This window comes from Procambarus clarkii, chromosome 55 (genome assembly GCF_040958095.1).
Source record: "Procambarus clarkii isolate CNS0578487 chromosome 55, FALCON_Pclarkii_2.0, whole genome shotgun sequence".
NCBI classification, from domain to species: Eukaryota; Metazoa; Arthropoda; class Malacostraca; order Decapoda; family Cambaridae; genus Procambarus; species Procambarus clarkii.
The window spans coordinates 22489350-22513303 of NC_091204.1; the positions used below are offsets into that span (position 1 = coordinate 22489350).

General features: G+C 42.4%; 1 protein-coding gene across 2 annotated transcripts in view; it reads right to left on the bottom strand.

Annotated features, from left to right (window-relative positions):
* Positions 1–23954, bottom strand: part of LOC123756277 (methyltransferase-like protein 27) — a 262560-nt gene that overhangs the window by 35507 nt on the left and 203099 nt on the right. For both annotated transcript variants that reach the window (XM_069305544.1, XM_069305546.1), the window contains exons 5-6: positions 14132–14247; positions 10157–10249 (exon numbers count right to left, since the gene is read on the bottom strand). In XM_069305544.1, coding sequence (XP_069161645.1) covers positions 10157–10249; positions 14132–14247 — 209 coding nt within the window. The remainder of the gene's footprint in view (positions 1–10156; positions 10250–14131; positions 14248–23954) is intronic.

Here is a 23954-nt window from a genome sequence, read left to right on the forward strand (position 1 = left end):
TTCTAGAGATTTTTCGTATCTTTTCCCAAACTTCAACAAGTGTTGTTTGCTCATTTATACTTTGTAAGAACTCTTCCCAATGTTTATTACGTATAACGTTGCTCATGTCTCTCACCTCTCTATTTGCAACTAGAAATGCATGCAAGTCACCTTGTGCTTTGGTTCGTTTGCACGTATCTCCAAGTTGCTTTACTCGTTCATGTTCTTTAACAAATACGGGGTCAAGGACCCACTTGGGTGGTGGTAGGTGTTGCCCACTTCTGCTAGGCTTACGACCTGTTCCCCAACACACCCATGTGTCATAGTAGGTAGTAATCGTATCAACGAGATCTCTGGAGAAGGCTTGTACATTCGTTATTGTGTAATCTTGATACCATTTTGATATACAATTAATAAAGTGGTCATGCAAGCCATATGGAATATTCATTTTCCGTCTCTGATGTTTATTAGGTACATCACACTGTACCTCATAGGAAGCAGAAACTGCATAGTGATCACTAACTAAGTGATTTACCAACGAACATTCCATCCTACCTTGCACAAGGTTTCTACCCATTACATAATCAAGTCTGCCTCCCAATAAATGAGTTTGGGTATCCGTAGTATACGCGGTTAATCTGTTGTCATAAACGTATTTGATAAATTTGCATCCATTATCGTTGTTAGTAATGTCTCCCAGCGTAATATGTCTAGCATTAAAATCTCCCATGTATATTGTCCCATGATTGTCCAGATCTGGGAGCAATGTTACATTGGCTTTCTGGCTTCTGGCATATACGTTGAGGAATGAAAAGTGGCCTGCTGTAGTTTGTACATGAAAGTGATGGTACTGTGTGTGTACATTGTGTGACGTGCTCACAAGAATGTGCGGTAAATCACTTCTGATGTAAGTTAATAGGCCTGTGGCGTTACTGTTATTATAGGATGCATACCCTCTGATCTTTGGTGGGGTTTTGTTTATCATATTAGACGTGTAGGGCTCCTGTAAAGCAATTATATCTATGTTGTTACTGGTAACATATCAATTAGGTCATTCAGTCTTTTGTTGATGCTACGAATGTTCCAACTGAGAAACCTAATGGTTCTTGTGTCAACAGCAGCCATCGTCTTGGTGTTGTTCCTCCCTGGGACTGGTGGTCCCATTGTTGTCCTCGTCCCACTTACACAATGTGCCAATAAGTGACTCTATGACGCAAGGAGCCGCACCAACCTGGCGTTTGGTGTCGTCAGGAACTTCTGGTGACATCATCAGTTTCGAAGTCCCACTCACTGAATCTTGGTATATAATCCCACTCAGTGAACCCTGATGTGTAGTCCCACGCAGGGAACCCTGGTGTGTAGTCCCACTCAGTGAACACTTGTATGTAGGCCCACTCAGTGAACATTGGTATGTGTAGTCCCACGCAGTGTGCCCAAATGTGTCGTCCCACTCACGCAACCCTAATGTGAAGACCCACTTAGTGAATCCTGAGGTGTAGTCCCACTCAGTAAACCCTGATGTGAAGTCCCACTCAGTGAACCCAGGTGTGCAGTCCCACTCAGGCAACCCTAATGTGAAGTGCCACTCAGTGAGCCCTGATGTGTAGTCCTACTCAATGAGCCCTGGGGTGTAGTCCAACTCAGTGAACTTTGGAGTGTAGTCCCACTCAGTGAGCCCTGATGTTTAGTCCCACTCAGTGAGCCCTGATGTGTAGTCCCACCCCACTCAGTGAGCCCTGATGTGTAGTCACACTCAGTGAGCCCTGAAGTGTAGTCCCACTCTGTGAGCCCAGATGTGAAGTCCCACCCAGTGTAGCCTGGTGTGTAGTCCCACTCAATGAGCCTTGGTGTGCAGTCCCACTCAGTGAACACTGGTGTGGAGTCCCTTTCAGTGAACCCTGATGTGTAGTCCCACTCAGTGAGCCCTGATGTGCAGTCCTACTCAGTGAGGTTTAGTGTGTAGTCCCACGCAGTGAGCCCTGGTGTGAAGTCCCACTCAGTGAACCCTGATGTGAAGTCCCTCTCAGTGAACCCTGATGTGTAGTCCCACTCAGTGAGCTCTGGTGTGTAGTCCCACACAGTGAGCCCTGGTGTGCAGTCCCACTTAGTGAACCAAGTGTGAAGTCCCACTCACTGAATCTTGGTATATATGCCCACTCAGTGAACCCTGATGTGTAGTCCCACGCAGGGAACCCTGGTGTGTAGTCCCACTCAGTGAACACTTGTATGTAGGCCCACTCAGTAAACATTGGTATGTGTAGTCCCACGCAGTGTGCCCAAATGTGTCGTCCCACTCACGCAACCCTAATGTGAAGACCCACTTAGTGAATCCTGAGGTGTAGTCCCACTCAGTAAACCCTGATGTGAAGTCCCACTCAGTGAACCCAGGTGTGCAGTCCCACTCAGGTAACCCTAATGTGAAGTGCCACTCAGTGAACCCTGATGTGTCCTCCCTCTCAATGAACCCTAATGTGTAGCCCCACTCAGTGAGCCCTGATGTGTAGTCCTACTCAATGAGCCCTGGTGTGTAGTCCAACTCAGTGAACTTTGGAGTGTAGTCCCACTCAGTGAGTCCTGATGTTTAGTCCCACTCAGTGAGCCCTGATGTGTAGTCCCACCCCACTCAGTGAGCCCTGATGTGTAGTCACACTCAGATAGCCCTGAAGTGTCGTCCCACTCAGTGAGTCCTGATGTGAAGTCCCACTCAGTGTAGCCTGGTGTGTAGTCCCACTCAATGAGCCTTGGTGTGCAGTCCCACTCAGTGAACACTGGAGTGGAGTCCCTTTCAGTGAACCTTAGTGTGTAGTCCCAATCAGTGAGCCCTGGTGTGTAGTCCCACTCAGTGAGCCATGATGTGCAGTCCCACTCAGTGAGGTCTAGTGTGTAGTCCCACGCAGTGAGCCCTGGTGTGAAGTCCCACTCAGTGAAACCTGATGTGTAGTCCCACGCAGGGAACCCTCATGTGTAGTCCCACTGAGTGAGCCCTGATGTGTCGTTCCCCTCAGGGGACTCTAATGTGAAGTCCCATTCAGTGAACCCTGATGTGTAGTCCCACTCAGTGAACCCTGATGTGTAGTCCCACTCAGTGAGCCCTGGTGTGAAGTCCCACTCAGTGAGCCCTGGTGTGCAGTCCTACGCAGTGAACCATGGTGTGTAGTCCCACTCAGTGAACCTTGCTGTATAGTCCCACTCAGTGAACTCTGATATGTCGACCCACTCAATGAACCCCTAATGTGAAGTCCAACTCAGTGAGCCCTGATGTGAAGTCCCACTCAGTGAACCCTGGTGTGTAGTCCCACTCAGAGAGCCTTGGTGTATAGTCACACTCAGTGAGCCCTGAAGTGTAGTCCCACTTAGTGAGCCCTGATGTGAAGTCCCACTCGTGTAGCCTGGTGTGTAGTCCCACTCAATGAGCCTTGGTGTGCAGTCCCACTCAGTGAACACTGGTGTGGACTGTGTTGTGTGAACCCTGACGTGTAGTCCCACTCAGTGAACCCTGATGTGTCCTCCCACTCAATGAACCCTAATGTGTAGTCCCACTCAGTGAGCCCTGATGTGTAGTCCTACTCAATGAGCCCTGGTGTGTAGTCCAACTACGTGAACTTTGGTGTGTAGACCCACTCAGTGAGCCCTGATGTTTATTCCCACTCAGTGAGCCCTGATGTGTAGTCCCACCCCACTCAGTGAGCCCTGATGTGTAGTCACACTCAGTGAGCCCTGAAGTGTAGTCCCACTCAGTGAGCCCTGATGTGAAGTCCCACTCAGTGTAGCCTGGTGTGTAGTCCATCTCAATGAGCCTTGGTGTGCAGTCCCACTCAGTGAACACTGGTGTGGACTGTGTTGTTTGAACCCTGATGTGTAGTCCCACTCAGTGAAACCTGATGTGAAGTCCCACTCAGTGAACCCTGATGTGTAGTCCCACTCAGTGAGCCCTGATGTTTAGTCCCACTCAGTGAGCCCTGATTTGTAGTCACACTCAGTGAGCCCTAAAGTGTAGTCACACTCAGTGTAAGCCCTGATGTGTAGTCCCACTCAGTGAACCCTGATGTGAAGTCACACTCAGTGAACCTTGATGTGTAGTCCCACTCAGTGAGCCCTGGTGTGTAGTACCACTCAGTGAGGTCTAGTGTGTAGTCCCTCGCAGTGAGCCCTGGTGTGAAGTCCCACTCAGTGAACCCTGATGTGTAGTCCTATGCAGGGAACCCTGGCGTGAAGTCCTACTCAGTGAGCCCTGATGTGTCGTTCCCCTGAGGGGAACGACACATCAGGGGACTCTAATGTGAAGTCCCACTCAGTGAACACTCATGTGTAGTCCCACGCCGGGAACCCAGGTGTGTAGTCCCATTCAGTGAACACTGGTATGTAGGCCCACTCAGTGAACACTGGTATGTGTAATCTCACTCAGTGAGCCCTGATGTGTCGTCCCACTCAAGAAACCCTAATGTGAAGTCCCACTCAGTGAACCATGATGTGAATTCCCACTCAGTGAACCCTGGTGTGTGGTCCCACTCAGTGAGCCCTGATGTGTAGTCCCACTCAGAGAGGTCTAGTGTGTAGTCCCACGCAGTGAGCCTTGGTGTGAAGTCCCACTCAGTGAACCCTGATGTGTAGTCCCACGCAGGGAACCCTGGTGTGTAGTCGCACTCAGTGAGCCCTGATTTGTAGTCACACTCAGTGAGCCCTGAAGTGTAGTCACACTCAGTGAGCCCCGAAGTGTAGTCACACTCAGTGAGCCCTGATGTGTAGTCCCACTCAGTGAAACCTAATGTGATGTCCCACTCAGTGAACCTTGAAGTGTAGTCCCATTCAGTGAGCCCTGATGTGTAGTCCCACTCAGTGAGCCCTGATTTGTAGGCCCACTTAGGTAGCCCTGATGTGTAGTCCCACTCAGTGAGCCCTGATGTGTAGTCCCACTCAGTGAACCCTGATGTGTAGTCCCACTCAGTGTGCCCTGATGTGTAGTCCCACTCAGTGAGCCCTGATTTGTAGTCACACTCAGTGAGCTCTGAAGTGTAGTCCCACTTAGTGAACCCTGATGTGAAGTCACACTCAGTGAACTTTGATGTGTAGTCCCACTCAGTGAGTCTTGGTGTGTAGTCCCACTCAGTGAGGTCTAGTGTGTAGTTCCACGCAGTGAGCCCTGGTGTGTAGTCCCACTCAGTGAACCCTGATATGAAGTCCCATTCAGTGAGCCCTGACGCGTAGTCCCACTCAGTGAGCCCTGATGTGTAGTCCACTCAGAGATGTCTAGTGTGTAGTCCCACGCAGTGAGCTTTGGTGTGAAGTCCCACTCAGTGAACCCTGATGTGTAGTCCCACGCAGGGAAACCTGGTGTGTAGTCCCACTCAGTGAGCCCTGATGTGTCGTCCCCCTCAGGTGACTCTAATGTGAAGTCCCACTCAGTGAACACTGATGTGTAGTCTCACGCCGGGAACCCTGGTGTGTAGTCCCAATCAGTGAACACTGGTATGTAGGCCCACTCAGTGAACACTGGTATGTGTAATCCCACTCAGTGAACCCTGATGTTTCGTCCCACTCAGGGAACCCCAATGTGAAGTCCCACTTAGTGAACCATGATGTGAAGTCCCACTCAGTGAACCCTGGTGTGTAGTCCCACTCAGTGAGCCCTGGTGTGGAGTCCCACTTAGTGAGCCCTGATGTGTAGTCCCACTCAGTGAGCTCTGATGTGTAGTCCCACTCAGTGAGCCCTGATGTGTAGTCCCACTTAGTGAACCCTGATGTGTAGTCCCACTCAGTGAGCCCTGATGTGTAGTCCCACTCAGTGAGTCTGATGTGTAGTCACACTCAGTGAGCCCTGAAGTGTAGTCACTCTCAGTGAGCCCTGATGTGTAGTCCCACTCAGTGAGCCCAGATGTGTAGGCCCACTTAGTGAACCCTGATGTGTAGTCCCACTCAGTTAGCCCTGATGTGTAGTCAGACTCAGTGAACCCTGATGTGTAGTCCCACTCAGTGAGCCCTGATGTGTAGTCCCACTCAGTGAGCCCTGTTTTGTAGTCACACTCAGTGAGCCCTGAAGTGTAGTCACACTCAGTAAGCCCTGATGTGTAGTCCCACTCATTGAACCCTGATGTGAAATCACACTCAGTGAACGTTGATGTGTAGTCCCACTCAGTGAGCCCTGGTGTGTAGTCCCACTCAATTAGCCCTGATGTGTAGTCCCACTCAGTGAGCCCTGGTGTGTAGTCCCACTCAGTGAGGTCTAGTGTGTAGTCCCACGCAGTGAGCCCTGGTTTGAAGTCCCACTCAGTGAACCCAGATGTGTAGTCCTACGCAGGGAACCTTGGTGTGTAGTCCCACTCAGTGAGCCCTGATGTGTCGTCCCCCTCAGGGGACTCTAATGTGAAGTCCCACTCAGTGAACACTGATGTGTAGTCCCACGCCGGGAACCCTGGTGTGTAGTCCCATTCAGTGAACACTGGTATGTAGGCCCAATCAGTGAACACTGGATCGTGTAATCCCACTCAGTGAGCCCTGATGTGTCGACCCACTCAAGAAACCCTAATGTGAAGTCCCACTCAGTGAACCATGATGTGAAGTCCCACTCAGTGAACCCTGGTGTGTAGTCCCACTCAGTGAGCCCTGGTGTGTAGTCCCACTTAGTGAGCCCTGATGTGTAGTCCCACTCAGTGAGCCCTGATGTGTAGTCCCACTCAGTAAGCCATGATGTGTAGTCCCACTCAGTGAGCCCTGATGTGTAGTCCCCACTCAGTGAGCCCTGATGTGTAGTCACACTCAGTGAGCCCTGATGTGTAGTCCCACTCAGTGAGCCCTGATTTGTAGTCAAACTCAGTGAGCCCTGAAGTGTAGTCACACTCAGTTAGCCCTGATGTGTAGTCCCACTCAGTGAAACCTGATGTGAAGTCCCACTGAGTGAATCCTGATGTGAAGTCCCACTGAGTGATCCCTGATGTGTAGTCCCACTCAGTGAGCCCTGATGTGTAGTCCCACTCAGTGAACCCTAATGTGTAGTCCCACTCAGTGAGCCTTGATGTATAGTCCCACTCAGTGAGCCCTGAAGTGTAGTCCCACTCAGTGAGCCCTGGTGTGTAGTCCCACTCAGTGAGCCCTGATGTGTAGTCCCACTCAGTGAACCCTGATGTGTAGTCCCACTCAGTGAGCCTTGATGTGTAGTCCCACTCAGTGAGCCCTGAAGTGTAGTCCCACTCAGTGAGCCCTGATGTGTAGTCCCACACAGTGAGCCATGATGTGTAGTCCCACTCAGTGAGCCCTGATGTGTAGTCCCCACTCAGTGAGCCCTGAAGTGTAGTCACACTCAATTAGCCCTGATGTGTAGTCCCACTCAGTGAGCCCTGATGTGTAGTCCCACTCAGTGAGCCCTGAAGTGTAGTCACACTTAATTAGCCCTGATGTGTAGGCCCACTCAGTGAGCCCTGATGTGTAGTCCTACTCAGTGAGCCCTGATGTGTAGTCCCACTCAGTGAACCCTGATGTGTAGTCCCACTCAGTGAGCCTTGATGTGTAGTCCCACTCAGTGAGCCCTGAAGTGTAGTCACACCCAGTGAGCCCTAATGTGTAGTCCCACTCAGTGAGCCCTGATGTGTAGTCCCACTCAGTGAGCCCTGATTTGTAGTCAAACTCAGTGAGCCCTGAAGTGTAGTCACACTCAGTTAGCCCTGATGTGTAGTCCCACTCAATGAAACCTGATGTGAAGTCCAACTCAGTGAATCCTGATGTGAAGTCCCACTCAGTGAGCCCTGATGTGTAGGCCCACTCAGTGAGCCCTGATGTGTAGTCCTACTCAGTGAGCCCTGATGTGTAGTCCCACTCAGTGAACCCTGATGTGTAGTCCCACTCAGTGAACCCTGATGTGTAGTCCCACTCAGTGAGCCTTGATGTGTAGTCCCACTCAGTGAGCCCTGAAGTGTAGTCACACTCAGTGAGCCCTGATGTGTAGTCCCACTCAGTGAACCCTGATGTGAAGTCACACTCAGTGAACCTTGATGTGTAGTCCCACTCAGTGAGCCCTGGTGTGTAGTCCCACTCAGTGAACCCTGATGTGTAGTCCCACGCAGGGAACCCTGGTGTGTAGTCCCACTCAGTGAGCCCTGATGTGTAGTCCCACTCAGTGAACCCTAATATGAAGTCCTACTTAGTGAACCCTGATGTGTAGTCCCACTCAGTGAACCATGATATGCAATCCCACTCAGTGAACCCTTGTGTGTCGTCCCACTCAGGGAACCCCAATGTAAAGTCCCACTAGGTGAACCCTGATGTGTTGTCCCACGCAGAGAACCATGGTGTGTAGTCCCACCCAGTGAGCCCTGATGTGTACTTCCACTAAGTGAACCCTGATGTGAAGTCCCACTCAGTGAACCATGATGTGTAGTCCTACTCAGTGAACCCTGATGTGTAGTCCCACTCAGTGAACCCTGGTGTGTAGTCCCACTCATTGAGCCCTGGTGAATAGTCCCACTCAGTGAGCCCTGGTGTGAAGTCCCACTCAGTGAGCACTGATGTGCAGTCCCACTCAGTGAACCCTGATGTGTAGTCCCATTCAGTGAACCCTTATGTGTAGTCCCCCTCAGTGAACCCTGGTGTGTAGTCCCACTCAGTGAGCCCTGGTGTGTAGTCCCACTCAGTGAGCCCTGGTGTGCAGTCCCACTCAGTAAACCCAGGTGTGATGTCCCACTCAGTGAACCTTGGTGTATAGACCCACTCATAGAACCCTGATGTGTAGTCCCACGCAGGGAACCCTGGTGTGTAGTCCAACTCAGTGAGCCCAGATGTGTAGTCCCATTCAGTGAACCCTGATGTGAAGACCCACTCAGTGAGCCCTGATGTGTAGTCCCACTCTTTTAACCCCGATGTGTAGTCCCACTCAGTGAACCCTGGTGTGTAGTCCCACTCAGTGAGCCCTGATGTGTAGTCCTACGCAGGGAACCCTAGTGTATAGTCCCACTCAGTGAACACTGATATGTATTCCCACTCAGTGAACACTGTTATGTGTAATCCCACTCAGTGAGCCCTGATGTGTCGTCCCACTTAGGGAACCCTAGTGTGAAGTCCCACTCGGTGAACCCTGATGTGAAGTCCCACTCAGTGAACCCTGGTTTGTAGTCCCACTCAGTGAGCCCTGGTGTGTAGTCCCACTTAGTGAGCCCTGATGTGTAGTCCCTCTCAGTGAGCCCTGATATGTAGTCCTACTCAGTGAGCCCTGATATGTAGTCCCACTCAGTGAGCCCTGATGTGTAGTCCCACTCAGTGAGCCCTGATGTGTAGTCCTACTCAGTGAGCCCTGATATGTAGCCACACTCAGTGAGCCCTGAAGTGTAGTCCTACTCAGTGAGCCCTGATGTGTAGTCCCACTCAGTGAAACGTGATGTGAAGTCCCACTCAGTGAACCTTGATGTGTAGTCCCACTCAGTGAACCCTGATGTGTAGTCCCACTCAGTGAGCCTTGATGTGTAGTCCCACTCAGTGATCCCTTATGTGTAGTCCCACTCAGTGAACCCTGATGTGTAGTTCCACTCAGTGAGCCCTAGTGTATAGTCCCACTCAGTGAGCCCTGATGTGTAGTCCCATTCAGTGAGCCCCGATGTGTAGTCCCACTCAGTGAGCCCTGGTGTGTAGTCCCACTCAATGAACCCTGATGTGTAGTCCCACTCAGTGAGCCCTAGTGTGTAGTCCCACTCAGTGAGCCCTGGTGTGTAGTCCCACTCAGTGAGCTCTGGTGTGTAGTCCCACTCAGTGAGCCCTTGTGTGTAGTACCACTCCGGTATCCCTGGTGTGTAGTCCCACTCAGTGAGCCCTTGTGTGTAGTACCACTCAGGTATCCCTGGTGTGTAGTCCCACTCAGGGAACCCTGGTGTATAGTCCCACTCAGGAAACCATAATATTTAACCACACTCAGAGAGCAATAATGTGTAGTTCCACTCTGGGAGCCTCGATGGGTGGTGGGCTCATATGAAAGACTTAGCAACTTTTATCAATCATTTCACATGAAATTAATGGAACGCTGTAGATGGACAGTGAACTTTCTCGCCTTACTGTCACGTAAAGGCGACCAACAATAACAAACTAGGAACAATATCTTAGTGTTGTTGTTGTACTGCAACTATTGATCATTATCTACTTAAGAAACTGTGTTATGTAATGGTTATTGGGTGTGTTGAGAATACAGATTAAGGCTTCTCACCTGGCTTGGTGATCCGTATAAATTCATCGATGGCTTGAACAGGCATGTGGCTCTCAGCTAGGCTGCCAGAGGTCACCACCACATCATATGTGTCTGGCAACATCACACAAGATTAACATTACCACCAGCAGCAACATTATCAACATGATCAAGTAACATGATACACATAATTATCATGATAACAAGTATTGCAACATGATCATTCATGATGTTGTTACATGATTTGCACTACACTCACATAAATAAATAAATATATATATCGAATAGAAGACGTTTATATAAAACATCATATTTAAAATAAAATAAATATTTATATATAAATTTTCAGACAGCTTCAGAAATGTCCATAATTGGACATTTCTACCCTTGCCAAAGAAGTAAAAACATCGATATTATTCTCAAATTGTCAAATTATTTCGTTTTCGTCAAGTAACATTTTTACATTCAAGTTTTGATGACATAATTTAGCCACGTTATTGTGACTCATCGCCTGCACATTCAAGTTTATTTTGTAGTAGGATGTACTTGAGGATGGTAGAATGTACTTCAGGATGGTAGGATGTACTTGAATATGGTAGGATGTACTTGAGTATGGAAGGATGTACTTGAGTATGGTAGGATGTACTTGAGTATGGTAGGATGTACTTGAGTATGGTAGGATGTACTTGAGTATGGTAGGATGTACTTGAGGATGGTAGGATGTACTTGAGTATTGTAGGATGTACTTGAGTATGGTAGGATGTACTTGAGTATGGTAGGATTTATTTAACAATGGTAGGATTTATTTGACAATGGTAGGATTTATTTGCCAATGGTAGGATGTACTTCAGGTTGGAAGGATGTACTTGAGATAGTAGGAATACTCTTTATATCCTGCTTGATGGGGTTCTGGGAGTTTTACTCCCCAAGCCAGGCCCGAGGCCAGGCTTGACCTGTGAGAGTTTGGTCCACCAAGCTGTTGCTTGGAGCGGCCCTCAGGCCCTCATACCCACCTCAGCCCAGTTGGTACGGCACTCCTTGAAGAAAACTATCTAGCTTTCTCTTGAAGAGGTCCACAGTTGTTCCGGCAATATTTGTGCTCACTGGGAGGATGTTGAACAACCGTGGACCTCTGATGTTTATACAGTGTTCTCTTACTGTGCCTATGGCACCTCTGCTCTTCACTGGTTCTATTCTGCATTTTCTTCCATATCGTTCACTCCAGTACGTTGTTATTTTACTGTGTAGATTTGGAACTTGGCCCTCCAGTATTTTCAACGTATATATTATTTGATACCTCTTTCGTCTCCTCTCTAATGAGTACATTTGGAGAGCTTTGAGTCGGTCCCAATATTTTAGGAGCTTTATCGTGAATATGTATGCCGTGTATGCTCTCTGTATTTCCTCTATTTCAGCAATCTCTCCTGCTCTGAAAGGGGAAGTGAGTACTGAGCAGTACTCAAGACGGGACAATACAAGTGATTTGAAGAGTACAACCATTGTGATGGGATCCCTGGATTTCAAAGTTCTCGTAATCCATCCTATCATTTTTCTGGCTGAAGCAATATTTGCCTGGTTTTGCTCCCTAAACGTTAGGTCGTTAGACATCATAATTCCCAAATCCTGTACATGCTGTTTTCCTACTATAGGCACATTTGATTGCGTTTTGTACACTGTATTATGTTTACGTTCCTCATTTTTACCGTACCTGCGTACCTGGACCTTATCACTGTTAAACATCTTGTTATTGTCTGCTACCCAGTCGAAAACTTTATTAATATCTGCTTGAAGTTTATCAATGTCTTCAACAGAGGTAATTTTCATGCTGATTTTTGTGTCATGTGCAAATGATGATACGAAGCTGAGACTTGTATTTGAGTCTATATCTGATATGAGAATAAGGAAAAGCAGTGGTGCAAGGACTGTACCCTGAGGTCCAGAGCTTTTAACTGCACTTGGACTCGATTTTTATATGGTTTACTGTTGCTCTTTGTGTTCTGTTCGACAGAAGACGTATCCAGCATCGTACTCTACCAGTTATTCCCATTGACCTCATTTTGTTTGCTATCACTCCATGGTCACATTTATTGAATGCCTTCGCAAAGTCCGTGTATACCACATCTGCATTCTGTTTTTCTTCTAATGTCTCAGTGATTTTGTAGTAGTGGTCAAATAGCTGTGAGAGGCATGATCTCCCCGCTTTAAATCCATGTTGGTCTGGGTTGTGGAGGTCATTGGTTTCCATGAAACTTGTGACCAGACTCCTGATCGCTCTCTCAAATACTTCTATTATGTGGCACGTTAGTGTATCTGGTCTATAATTCTTTGCCAATGCTTTGCTCCCTCCCTTGTATAGAGGGACTATGTCTGCTGATTTAAGCGCATCTGGTATCTACCCTGTGTCCAATCTCTTCCTCCCCACTATACTAAGTACCTGTGCTACTGGCACCTTGCATTTCTTTATAAAAATTGAATTCCGTGAGTCTGGTCCCGGGGCTGAGGCATGGGCATGTTCTCAATTTCCCTTTTAAAATCTGCCATGCTCGTGTTGATATCATTTATATTTACAGGGGTTTGGATATCACGCATAAAGTTGTCCGGATCTTCCTCTTTCATGCAGTTATTTGAGTACTAAACATGTCCTCATACTGTTTTTTTAGGATTTCACTAATTTCTTTGTCATCCTCCGTGTATGAACCTTCACTTATACAAATAGATCCAATACTGGCAGTGGTTTTTGCTTTTGATTTCGCATATGTGAAGAAATATTTTGGGTTTTTCCTTATTTCTTGAATTGCTTTCTGTTCTAGTTGCTTTTCTTCAATCTGATATGAATGTTTCAGTCTGTTAGATTTCTTCAATTTTGCTGTTTAAATTATTCCTTCTCTGTATGGAAAGTCGTGCCTGCTTAAGTCTTTCCGTTATTTATTTTCTTCTTTTGTAGTGTCGTCTGCGTTCTCTTTAGGATGGTATGATGTACATTAGTATTGTAGGATGAACTTGAGGGTGGCAGGATGTACTCGAGGATGATAGGGTGTACTTGAGGATGGGGCGATGTACTTGATGATGGTTGGATGTACCTGAGGATGGTCTGGTGTACATGAGGATGGGAAGATGTACTTCAGGATTGTAGTGTGTACTTGAGGATCGTAGGATGTACATGAATATTGTTAGATTAACTTGAGGATGGTTAGATGTACCTGAGAATAATAGGATGTACTTGAGTATTGTAGATGGACCACCACTACCACCACCTACACTTCCACCAGCAACTCCACTACCACTAGCAACACCACCTCCACTACTACCATCACCTAGACTTCCACCAGCACCTCCTCTATCACCATCACCACCTCCACTACCACCACAACCACCTAGACTTCCACCAGCACCTCCTCTACCACCACCTAGACTTCCACCAACACCTCCACTACCACCAGAACAACCACCTACACTAACACAACCACCTACACTAACACAACCACAACTACCACCACCACCACTACCACCACCACCAGTACCTCCACTTGCACAACCAATACTAACTACCACCATCACCACTGCCACCACCACCACAACCACCTAGACTTCCACCAGCACCTCCACTACCACCACAACAACCACCTACAATAACGCAACCACTACTACCACCATCACCACTGCCACCACCACCACAACCACCTAAACTTCCACCAGCACCTCCACTACCACCACAACAACCACCCACACTAACACAACCACTACTACCACTACTACCACCACCACCACCTCCACTACCACAACCTCCACTACCACTTCCACCATCTCCACTACCACCACCTCTACTTCCAGCACCACCTCCATGGATTCTGCATAAAGTGAAAATAATGAATAAGGTTCAGTATAAGGTTCCTTATGGTTATTCCTTAAGGTTATAAGGTTCACTTAAAGTTCCATTCTCCGGATTTTCATTGATATTTATACTTATTATAGACAAAGATGTGGACGGGTTCTCACCTTCAGGAATGGTTGTCGGGTCCTGGCTTATGAACTCCTGATATATAAGGTTGTACACTTCAGTTTCTTTAAGAATGTTCAACATTCCTTCTGAGGGTTCCAGGGCATCGATGTTCCTAGAATGTTACTTTCTTTTAAAGTTTTACAGAATACATATGTCAACATCTTCATTTTCATTATATATGTATATATATATTGGTGTATACTGGCAGCAGGTTTTCTTTCAAACATGTTTCATTGAATATGACCGCATATTCTGTATTTATTATTTTCTGGTTTAGGGCTTCTATCCCTCTAACTATTTTCTTAGCATCAGGGCTTAATTGGAATAGGAGTTCTCCAAAACTCATTTTCGTACTTTTAAGGTGAAGAAAAGAAGTGATTTACTATAGAGTGTATTACACTTATTTGTATAATTTGCACGACGTTTCGAACCTCCCATGTTTTTCACCTTCATTGTATTATCACCTGACCTAATGCGGGTATAAAATCAACTAGTATTGTAAGATCTGTTCACTTGAGAATGAACCATGGAGGTTCGAAACGTCGTGCAAATTATACAAATAAGTGTAATACACTCTATAGTAAATCACTTCTTTTCTTCACCTTAAAAGTACGAAAATGAGTTTTGGAGAACTCCTATTCCAATTAAGCCCTGATGCTAAGAAAATAGTTAGAGGGATAGAAGCCCTAAACCAGAAAATAATAAATACAGAATATGCGGTCATATTCAATGAAACATGTATATATATATATATATATATATATATATATATATATATATATATATATATATATATATATATATATATATATAATATATATATATATATATATATATATATATATATATATATATATATATATATATATATATATATATATATATATATATATATATGTCGTACCTAGTAGCCAGAACGCACTTTTTGGCCTACTATGCAAGGCCCAATTTGCCTAATATGCCAAGTTTTCCTGAATTAATATATTTTCTCTAATTTTTTTTGTATGAAATGATAAAGCTACCCATTTCATTATGTATGAGGTCAATTTTTTTTTTATTGGAGTTAAAATTAACGTAGATATATGACCGAACCTAACCAACCCTACCTAACCTACCCTAACCTATCTTTATAGGTTAGGTTAGGTTAGGTAGCCGAAAAAGTTAGGTTAGGTTAGGTAGATTAGGTAGTCTAAAAACAATTAATTCATGAAAACTTGGCTTATTAGGCAAATCGGGCCTTGCATATTAGGCTGAGAATTGCGTTCTGGCTACTAGGTACGACATATATATATATATATATATATATATATATATATATATATATATATATATATATATATATATATATATATATATATAACATATATATATATATATATATATGCAATTGACGATCACAAAACACTGATCATTTTATGCGGAAAATCCACAGAGAAATATGAAATGAGGTGAACGTTTCGGCTTTGTTAAAGCCTTTGTCAACACCAGACTGACTAAGGAGAAGGGAGAAGGGGGGAAGATATATAGGCCGATACCTGACCACCCCATCCCAAGGGTTGGTCAGGTGTAATTAACCAAAAACAGGTATAGCTTAGCTTAGAATGGTCAAAGAGGATTAAGCGGTCAGAGAATAAGGATGAAAGATTAAAGATTTATTCATATATTGTGTGTTCATGAGGCTTTTCTTTAATCTTTCATCCTTATTCTCTGACCGCTTAATCCTCTTTGACCATTCTAAGCTAAGCTATACCTGTTTTTGGTTAATTACACCTGACCAACCCTTGGGATGGGGTGGTCAGGTATCGGCCTATATATCTTCCCCCCTTCTCCCTTCTCCTTAGTCAGTCTGGTGTTGACAAAGGCTTTAACAAAGCCGAAACGTTCACCTCATTTCATATTTCTCTGTGGATTTTCCGCATATATATATATATATATATATATATATATATATATATATATATATATATATATATATATATATATGTATATATATATATATATATATATATATATATATATATATATATATATATATATATATATATATATATATATATATATATATATATGTCGTACCTAGTAGCCAGAACTCACTTCTCAGCCTACTATTCAAGGCCCGATTTGCCTAATAAGCCAAGTTTTCCTGAATTAATATATTTAGTATAATTTTTTTCTTATGAAATGATAAAGCAACCCTTTTCTCTATGTATGAGGTCAATTTTTTTTTATTGGAGTTAAAATTAACGTAGATATATGACCGAACCTAACCAACCCTACCTAACCTAACCTACCACCTTTTCTGACGTCAAAATGTCGTCAACATACCTTGTTGACGACAAGGTATGTTGACGACATTTTTACACAGGTACCTGATGTCAGACATCTGCAGGAGCTGAAGGAGGCATTTGAGCAGAGTTCCGTGCTGCGTTTCACTTACGAGATGGAAAAGGATGGGAAGCTGCCCTTTCTAGATGTAACAGTCATGGAAAAGGGCGGAGGTTTCCACACTGCAGTCTACACTAAGGAAACAAACATAGGAATGTGCCTAAATGCCAACAGCGACTGCCCAGACAGGTACAAGAGGAGTGTTGTTAACGCATATGTCGACTGTGCTCTCAGCCACAGCTCAGAATGGAAGCAAGTCGACGAAGAACTCTGTAGGGTAAGGCAGGTCCTAGTCAATAACGGCTTCTCCAATGGTTTCGTCGAAGACATCATAAGAAGGAAAGTGAAAAGCCATGCAACCTCTGAAGAGACACCTAACACAACACCTATACCCCCTATTAGACTATTTTACAGGAACTTCTTTTCCACAGCTCATAAAACGGAGGAAAGGGTCCTGAAAGATATTGTTAATAGAAACGTTATCCCTACAGACAAAAATCAGAGGATACAACTGACGATTTACTATAAAACCAGAAAAACGGCCAGCCTACTCATGAGAAACTCTCCAGACACAAAACAGAACGCTTTAAAAGAGACTAACATCGTCTATGCCTTCAAATGCCCACTTGGGGACTGTAAGCTCCAAAAAACCCAGTATATAGGCAAGACAACAACATCTCTTTCTAGGCGTTTAACGATGCATAAGCAACAGGGCTCCATTAAGGAACATATAATCTCTTCCCACAACCAAACCATCGCCAGAGAAATCCTAGTAAACAACACAGAAATCATCGATAGATACAGCGATAGCAGGCGGCTTGACGTTTGCGACGCACTACACATCAAGAAGTCAACACCAGCAATCAACAGCCAATTATTGCACAACTATATTCTACCCACCTCAAGACTCCGCTCCAATATAGAAGCATCAAGAAATATGGACCAATAGGCTTTCTACAAACACTTCTATTCAATATCCATTGTTTCGTGTTCTGTCTTGTGTTGATGAAATTAATACCCTATTAATACCCTTGTTCTGTCTTGTGTTGATGAAATTAATACCCTATTAATACCACATTTTGTTCTGCCTTGTGTTAATGCCACATCACCCCTTCCACCTCACTCAAATGTAGATATAAAATCGGAGATACGTAAGTTCTATTCAGTTGTGTATTTGTGAACTAAAGTCTTTGAAAATGTAATAAGTTTTACGAAACGCGCCCGTGTCGCGTCAGACTAGAAATAAAAATGAATTTTGGAGAATTGATTTTTGATTTACCTCCAACAGTGAAGCGTAATGTACGAAAGATTGAGAAAATTCGTGTTAGAATTATTAATCTTACTTTTTCGGTCATATTTAATAATATATATATATATATATATATATATATATATATATATATATATATATATATATATATATATATATATATATATATATATATATATATATATATATATATATATATATATATATAGTAAAAGACTCAGATGAACTAATTGACCTAAAAAGACACCTAGAGAGAGAGTCAGTACTCCGATTTACACATGAAAATAGTGAAAATAACAGTCTGCCATTCTTGGATGTACTAATAACAAAAACAGGAACCTCTTTAAGCACCAACGTATATACCAAGCCCACCAACATAGGATTATGCCTGAACGGTAGAAGTGAGTGCCCCCAAAGATACAAAGCCAGTGTTCTCAATGCTTATATTCGTCGAGCGCTTACCCACTGCTCTGAATGGAGCAACGTGAGTAGAGAGTTTGAAAGAGTAACTCAGGTATTGGTGAACAACGGATATAGCAACGCGGAAATAAACGCTGCTATAAGAAGACACTTGGACCGTTGGTATAATTCAGAACCTAGAACAGAAACCACAACACCCCCAATAAAATTATATTACAAATCAACCATGCACAGTGAACATATAAAAGAGGAAAGAATAATGAAAGAAATAATCCGTAAAGGAGTAAAAAGCACTACTCCTAACCAAAACATAAACCTGATAATATTCTACAAAACCAAGAAGACTTCCGAACTCCTTATCAAAAACAGCCCGAAGCCGACGGAGAACCCTCTACAGCAGTCAAGCGTTGTATACATGTACACTTGCCCCCACGAAGGATGTAACCTTCAATGTAAGTACATAGGTATGACGTCGACCAAGCTGACGAGGCGTTTGACATGCCATCTTCAATCTGGTGCCCCTAGGAATCACATGAGACAAGCCCATGACATTACTCTAACAAGAGAAATGTTGAACAAGAATACTTGCATAATAGACAAAACCCAAGATTCAAGAAGATTACAAATTCTTGAGGCAATTCACATAAGAATAGAGCGACCTACCATGAACACCCAAATCACGGAACTATTTACTCTACCCACCATGAGAGTAAGGACAAGACAAGAACATATCGATGCCAACACAGAAGACAATGTCCAACATAACAGGCCAATTACACTGGATTAATCTTTGTGTTTAGATAGGAGATGCCTCGTATGGGCCAATAAGCCTTCTGCAGCCCCTATGTTTATCCCTTATGTATCCCCCCATGTTTTCACCTTCATTGTATTATCACCTGACCTAATGCGGGTATAAAATCAACTAGTATTGTAAGATCTGTTCACTTGAGAATGAACCATGGAGGTTCGAAACGTCGTGCAAATTATACAAATAAGTGTAATACACTCTATAGTAAATCACTTCTTTTCTTCACCTTAAAAGTACGAAAATGAGTTTTGGAGAACTCCTATTTCAATTAAGCCCTGATGCTAAGAAAATAGTTAGAGGGATAGAAGCCCTAAACCAGAAAATAATAAATACAGAATATGCGGTCATATTCAATGAAACATGTTTGAAAGAAAACCTGCTGCCAGTATACACCAATATATATATATATATATATATATATATATATATATATATATATATATATATATATATATATATATATATATATATATATATATATATATATATATATATATATATATACATACATACATTTATGGCATCAGTAATTTGGATTAGTATACTGGACCCTAAAATGTTAATGAATTCACTGACTTAGGTGAACCAGTAATCATAGATTTAATGTGGTTTAGGCTATGATATGGACAGTCTGCTGACAGCCGTAAATTTAAATATTTGTATAGCCTAATTATGGTAACACATAATAATTGGTGTTAGTAAATGATTAATTATAGCTGAGAATAGCTTATTTCTCAGCTATCTAGGTTCGAAGGATCAAATTTTGTGTGTGAAAATTTGACTCATGTAAATCATTTCAATTAATACTGTTTTCGATAGCTTATGAGGGACCACCACTTTTTGAGAAAAAGTGGAAAACAGGGTAGAGCTAGTGGTATGATATTTTACTCCAGGAATTAGTGTCCTATGGATTTTCTTCATTAATAATGCATTAATAATTAATGGGACTGTATTATGAGTTAAATCCCCTCACCTAAAATGGAGAATTACATGCAAAAAGATTAATACCCCAAGCATGATTTCAGTGCTGGTTCATCACTGAATTAAATAAACGTGAATAAATATTAAATAGATTATAATAATATTTATTAGAGGAATATGTACCTCAATATACTACTGTAATATTGAATAGTATATGGTAAATCAAATGGTTAGTATAATTGATCGCATGAGGAAATCATTAAGGTAACTATATTTGTTAGTTATCTAATTCAAATAAGAGTGACAGCTTAGCTGTAAATCGAGAGGAAATCAGTTGCCACACTCCACTGACGACGTATTGCGTCAGACGAATTGTTGCAAGTGAAGGTGGGGAAGCTTAGCACCTCGGTTGACGTGGACCCGAGGGCTGTTAGGTAATTACTTCGTATAAATCTTCCACTTTAGTAACTACAGGTATATCCTATATGCAGAATTCTTCCTAAAGGATATATCTATCACTGCAGAAATCTTCTGCAGGTATCATGGCAATATATATTCCTATATAAATTACGGAATACGGCTAGAGAGTACACGTACTGAATTTTGATGTTAATTTCTCAGCCTAATGACAACTATCTAAATGTTATATGTGAGCACAGTAAAACAAATAGAATAAATATAGTTGCCAGGCCAAGTGTCTGTAGATGGAGGGAACGATTCCAGTCCTCCGTCCTGCTCAGACGTTAATTAAAGGCTGGAGAATTAAGCCTTACCTTCCTTACCTTCATACCTTCCCTGATATCCTTAAAAAAACAAGAGTAACGCCAGTTCATAAAGGTGGTAATCCGGCATAAACAATTATAGACCAATATCAAACCTACCCATACTATCAAAAATATTTGAAAAAATTATCTACAAACAGCTCTACTCCTACCTCGTAAAATTCGACATTTTCAAATGTCGAAAATGGCTTTCACTCTCAAAAGAGTACCAACGTTTCAATTATTAGTCTCCTTCATATAATTTACTCAGCCCTTGACAAAAATGAGTTTCTGATTGGACTCTTCATTGACCTGAGAAAGGCCTTTGATACTGTTAATCACAATTACCTCTTACGTAAACTCCAACATTATGGAATCCGAGGCAATGCACTGGACTATATCCAATCCTATCTTAGTGATAGACACCAATGTGTAACCATCAATAATATAACCTCTCCCACTCAACCAATAACCGTTGGAGTGCCACAGGGCAGCATCTTGGGACCTCTCCTATTTCTTATATACATCAATGATCTGCCTAATGTCTCTAACATTCTGAAACCTAATTTGTTTGCTGATGATACTACCCTCATCTACTCTAACCCCAACCCACATACATTAAATAATGTTGTTAATAATGAACTAAAAAAGGCCACTTATTGATGTCAACCAACAAACTAACACTTAATATAGAAACTACCTACTACATCTTATTTGGAAGCAAATCTACAAATGCAATTCAGCTTCAGATAGATAATGTAAACATTAGCAATAAAAATGATGGAAAGTTTCTTGGCCTATTCCTAGGCAAGAGACTCAACTTCAGCACCCACATACAACACATAACTAAGAAAGACTCTAAAACAGTTGGGACACTCGAAAATCAGATATTATGTACCTAACTATGCTCTCATCTCTCTATATTATGTACTAATCTATCCTTATCTTAATTATGGTATCTGCGCATGGGGTTCAACCACTGCAAACCACCTCAAGTCCATCATCACCCAGCAAAAATCTGCTATCAGAATAATAACAAATTCTTCTTTCAGACAGCACTCAGCCCCCTTGTTTAACTCCCTAAACATGCTAAACACAATCTCACTCCACAAATTCTCTTGTGTCAATTACATTTACAAAACCCTGTTCTTAAATGCAAATCCTGCTCTGAAACTCTCCCTGGACAGATGTAATAGGACCCATTATCACCACACCAGAAATAAATATCTCTTTGATATTCCCAGAGTCAAACTTAATCTGTGTAAACACTCTATGCAAATAAAGGGACCCAGTCTATGGAACTTACTCCCTAATTATTGAAAATCTGTCCAACATTTGCGTCATTCAAAAACAAAACTAAAAAGTACCTAATTTCATCTTCATAGCTTTTTACCTTTTGCTCTAAAATTGCACTGTATCTATTGCTACCCAATCTCCCAATCCTTATGTATCCAATCTGAACATCTTTACCATTGTGATCATTACTGTCTTTTTATATGTGCTATCAATCTGTTGTATGGTGTCTATTAATCTTGTTTAAATTACCAATCAAGATGTCAATGTAATCAATCAGAGCTTTAATATACCAATGTGCTTTACTATATTTACTAATCTCTCTCATCTCATTTTTTTCTTGCAATGTATCTGTTATCATTTTATTAATTCTGCTAGAATTTACCTACTTAAAATTATCTGTTAGATTAAGGACCTGTCCGAAACGCTGTGCGAACTAGTGGCTTTACAAGATTGTAAATGCTATGCTATGTATTCTCTCAAACCCAATGTACCTTCTTGTATATAAATAAATAAATAAATAAATAAATAGTTCCTAGACACTGCCGATGTGTGCCGAAATAATGTGGCACTACTCTCGGGATTGTCTGAGCGAAATAAATGACATTACGCAAGTTCCTTACAATGGCGTTTCTCTCTCTTGCACGCTGCTAATATGACATCGCTAGTAGGAATGGCGTCGCCTGTTACCAATCGTGCGTCACGGCTCGAAACCCTGACAACAGCAAGACCTTAAATGTCTAGGGCAACTACAAACTGCTGTTCTCTAGAGCGGGTCACCAGTGTAACCACATAATTGGCCCCAGGTAATAATAAGATTTCTCACTTAGGACTGATGAAATATACATATAAAGTTATAATATATATTAACAATATAATCAATATTATATAAAGTACAGGTGGACAAGATCACTTATAAAACAAAATCAAAAGTACTGTCTCTCCTTATAACATAATATATTATGGCAAAACACAAAGATTAAACAGACTTATCTCCCAAAGATGTTATTCCTCCTGGTCCTTGATAGCTACTGACCACTAAATCGGCGGGAATCAAAAACATTGCTTCCGCCCCGCGAAAAATTGCCAAACTTACAGAGTATTAATTAAAATTACATGGAGCAATATATTATGACAAGAGTAATCTTAATCTAACTTAAGTAATGCTCAGATAAACATTCATAACAGAGGTAATGTAATTATTAATACATGCAGTAATTAAAATAAAACAACAGAGGTAAATGTTGGCACGCCAATCAGCACTAAAACTCTCTCATGGACACTTGCCACCTAATGTTCAAACAATTACAGAATTCACATACTGTTACCCACTTATGATCATTACAAACCACTTTTCCCACGGGATCAGACGTGAGCTAACAAAGAAACAACCAATCGTTCCCACGGTTGGTAAGTTGGGCCTATTCCAATATGCGATGAAATATATAACACATAACTTGCATCCAATTAAAGAATGTTTATATGTACATACATGTAATCATATTATATGCAAGGCATATATATAAGTAGAAATTAATTTATTCAATTACGCATCTTATAGAGGTACGTAACTGTTGGAAATTTCCAACACTAATAAACTACTATTGTATTATAATAAATCCTTATCATTATATACTAAGTACAGTAGTTATTAATTTCACTAATGGTAGTGTCAACATAAATTAAACCATTTCATCTGCGTATTAGTGCTAGAATTCTAATGAAATCGAGTAGCAACATTCCATCAGATAATGTCCAGTTAGACACGTTTATTAGCAATGTGTTAGAGAATTGAATGTGGTTCTCTAAAATTATCAGTATTCCGTGTAATAATTACCTACGGATAATATGACTCCTGATAATCTAAAACCAAGAGTTATTAACTAAAATTTTTATCAAGTAGCAGTTTTATCTGTTACGTGCGAATGCCATGGAGAAAATAAAATCTCCATTTCTCGTTT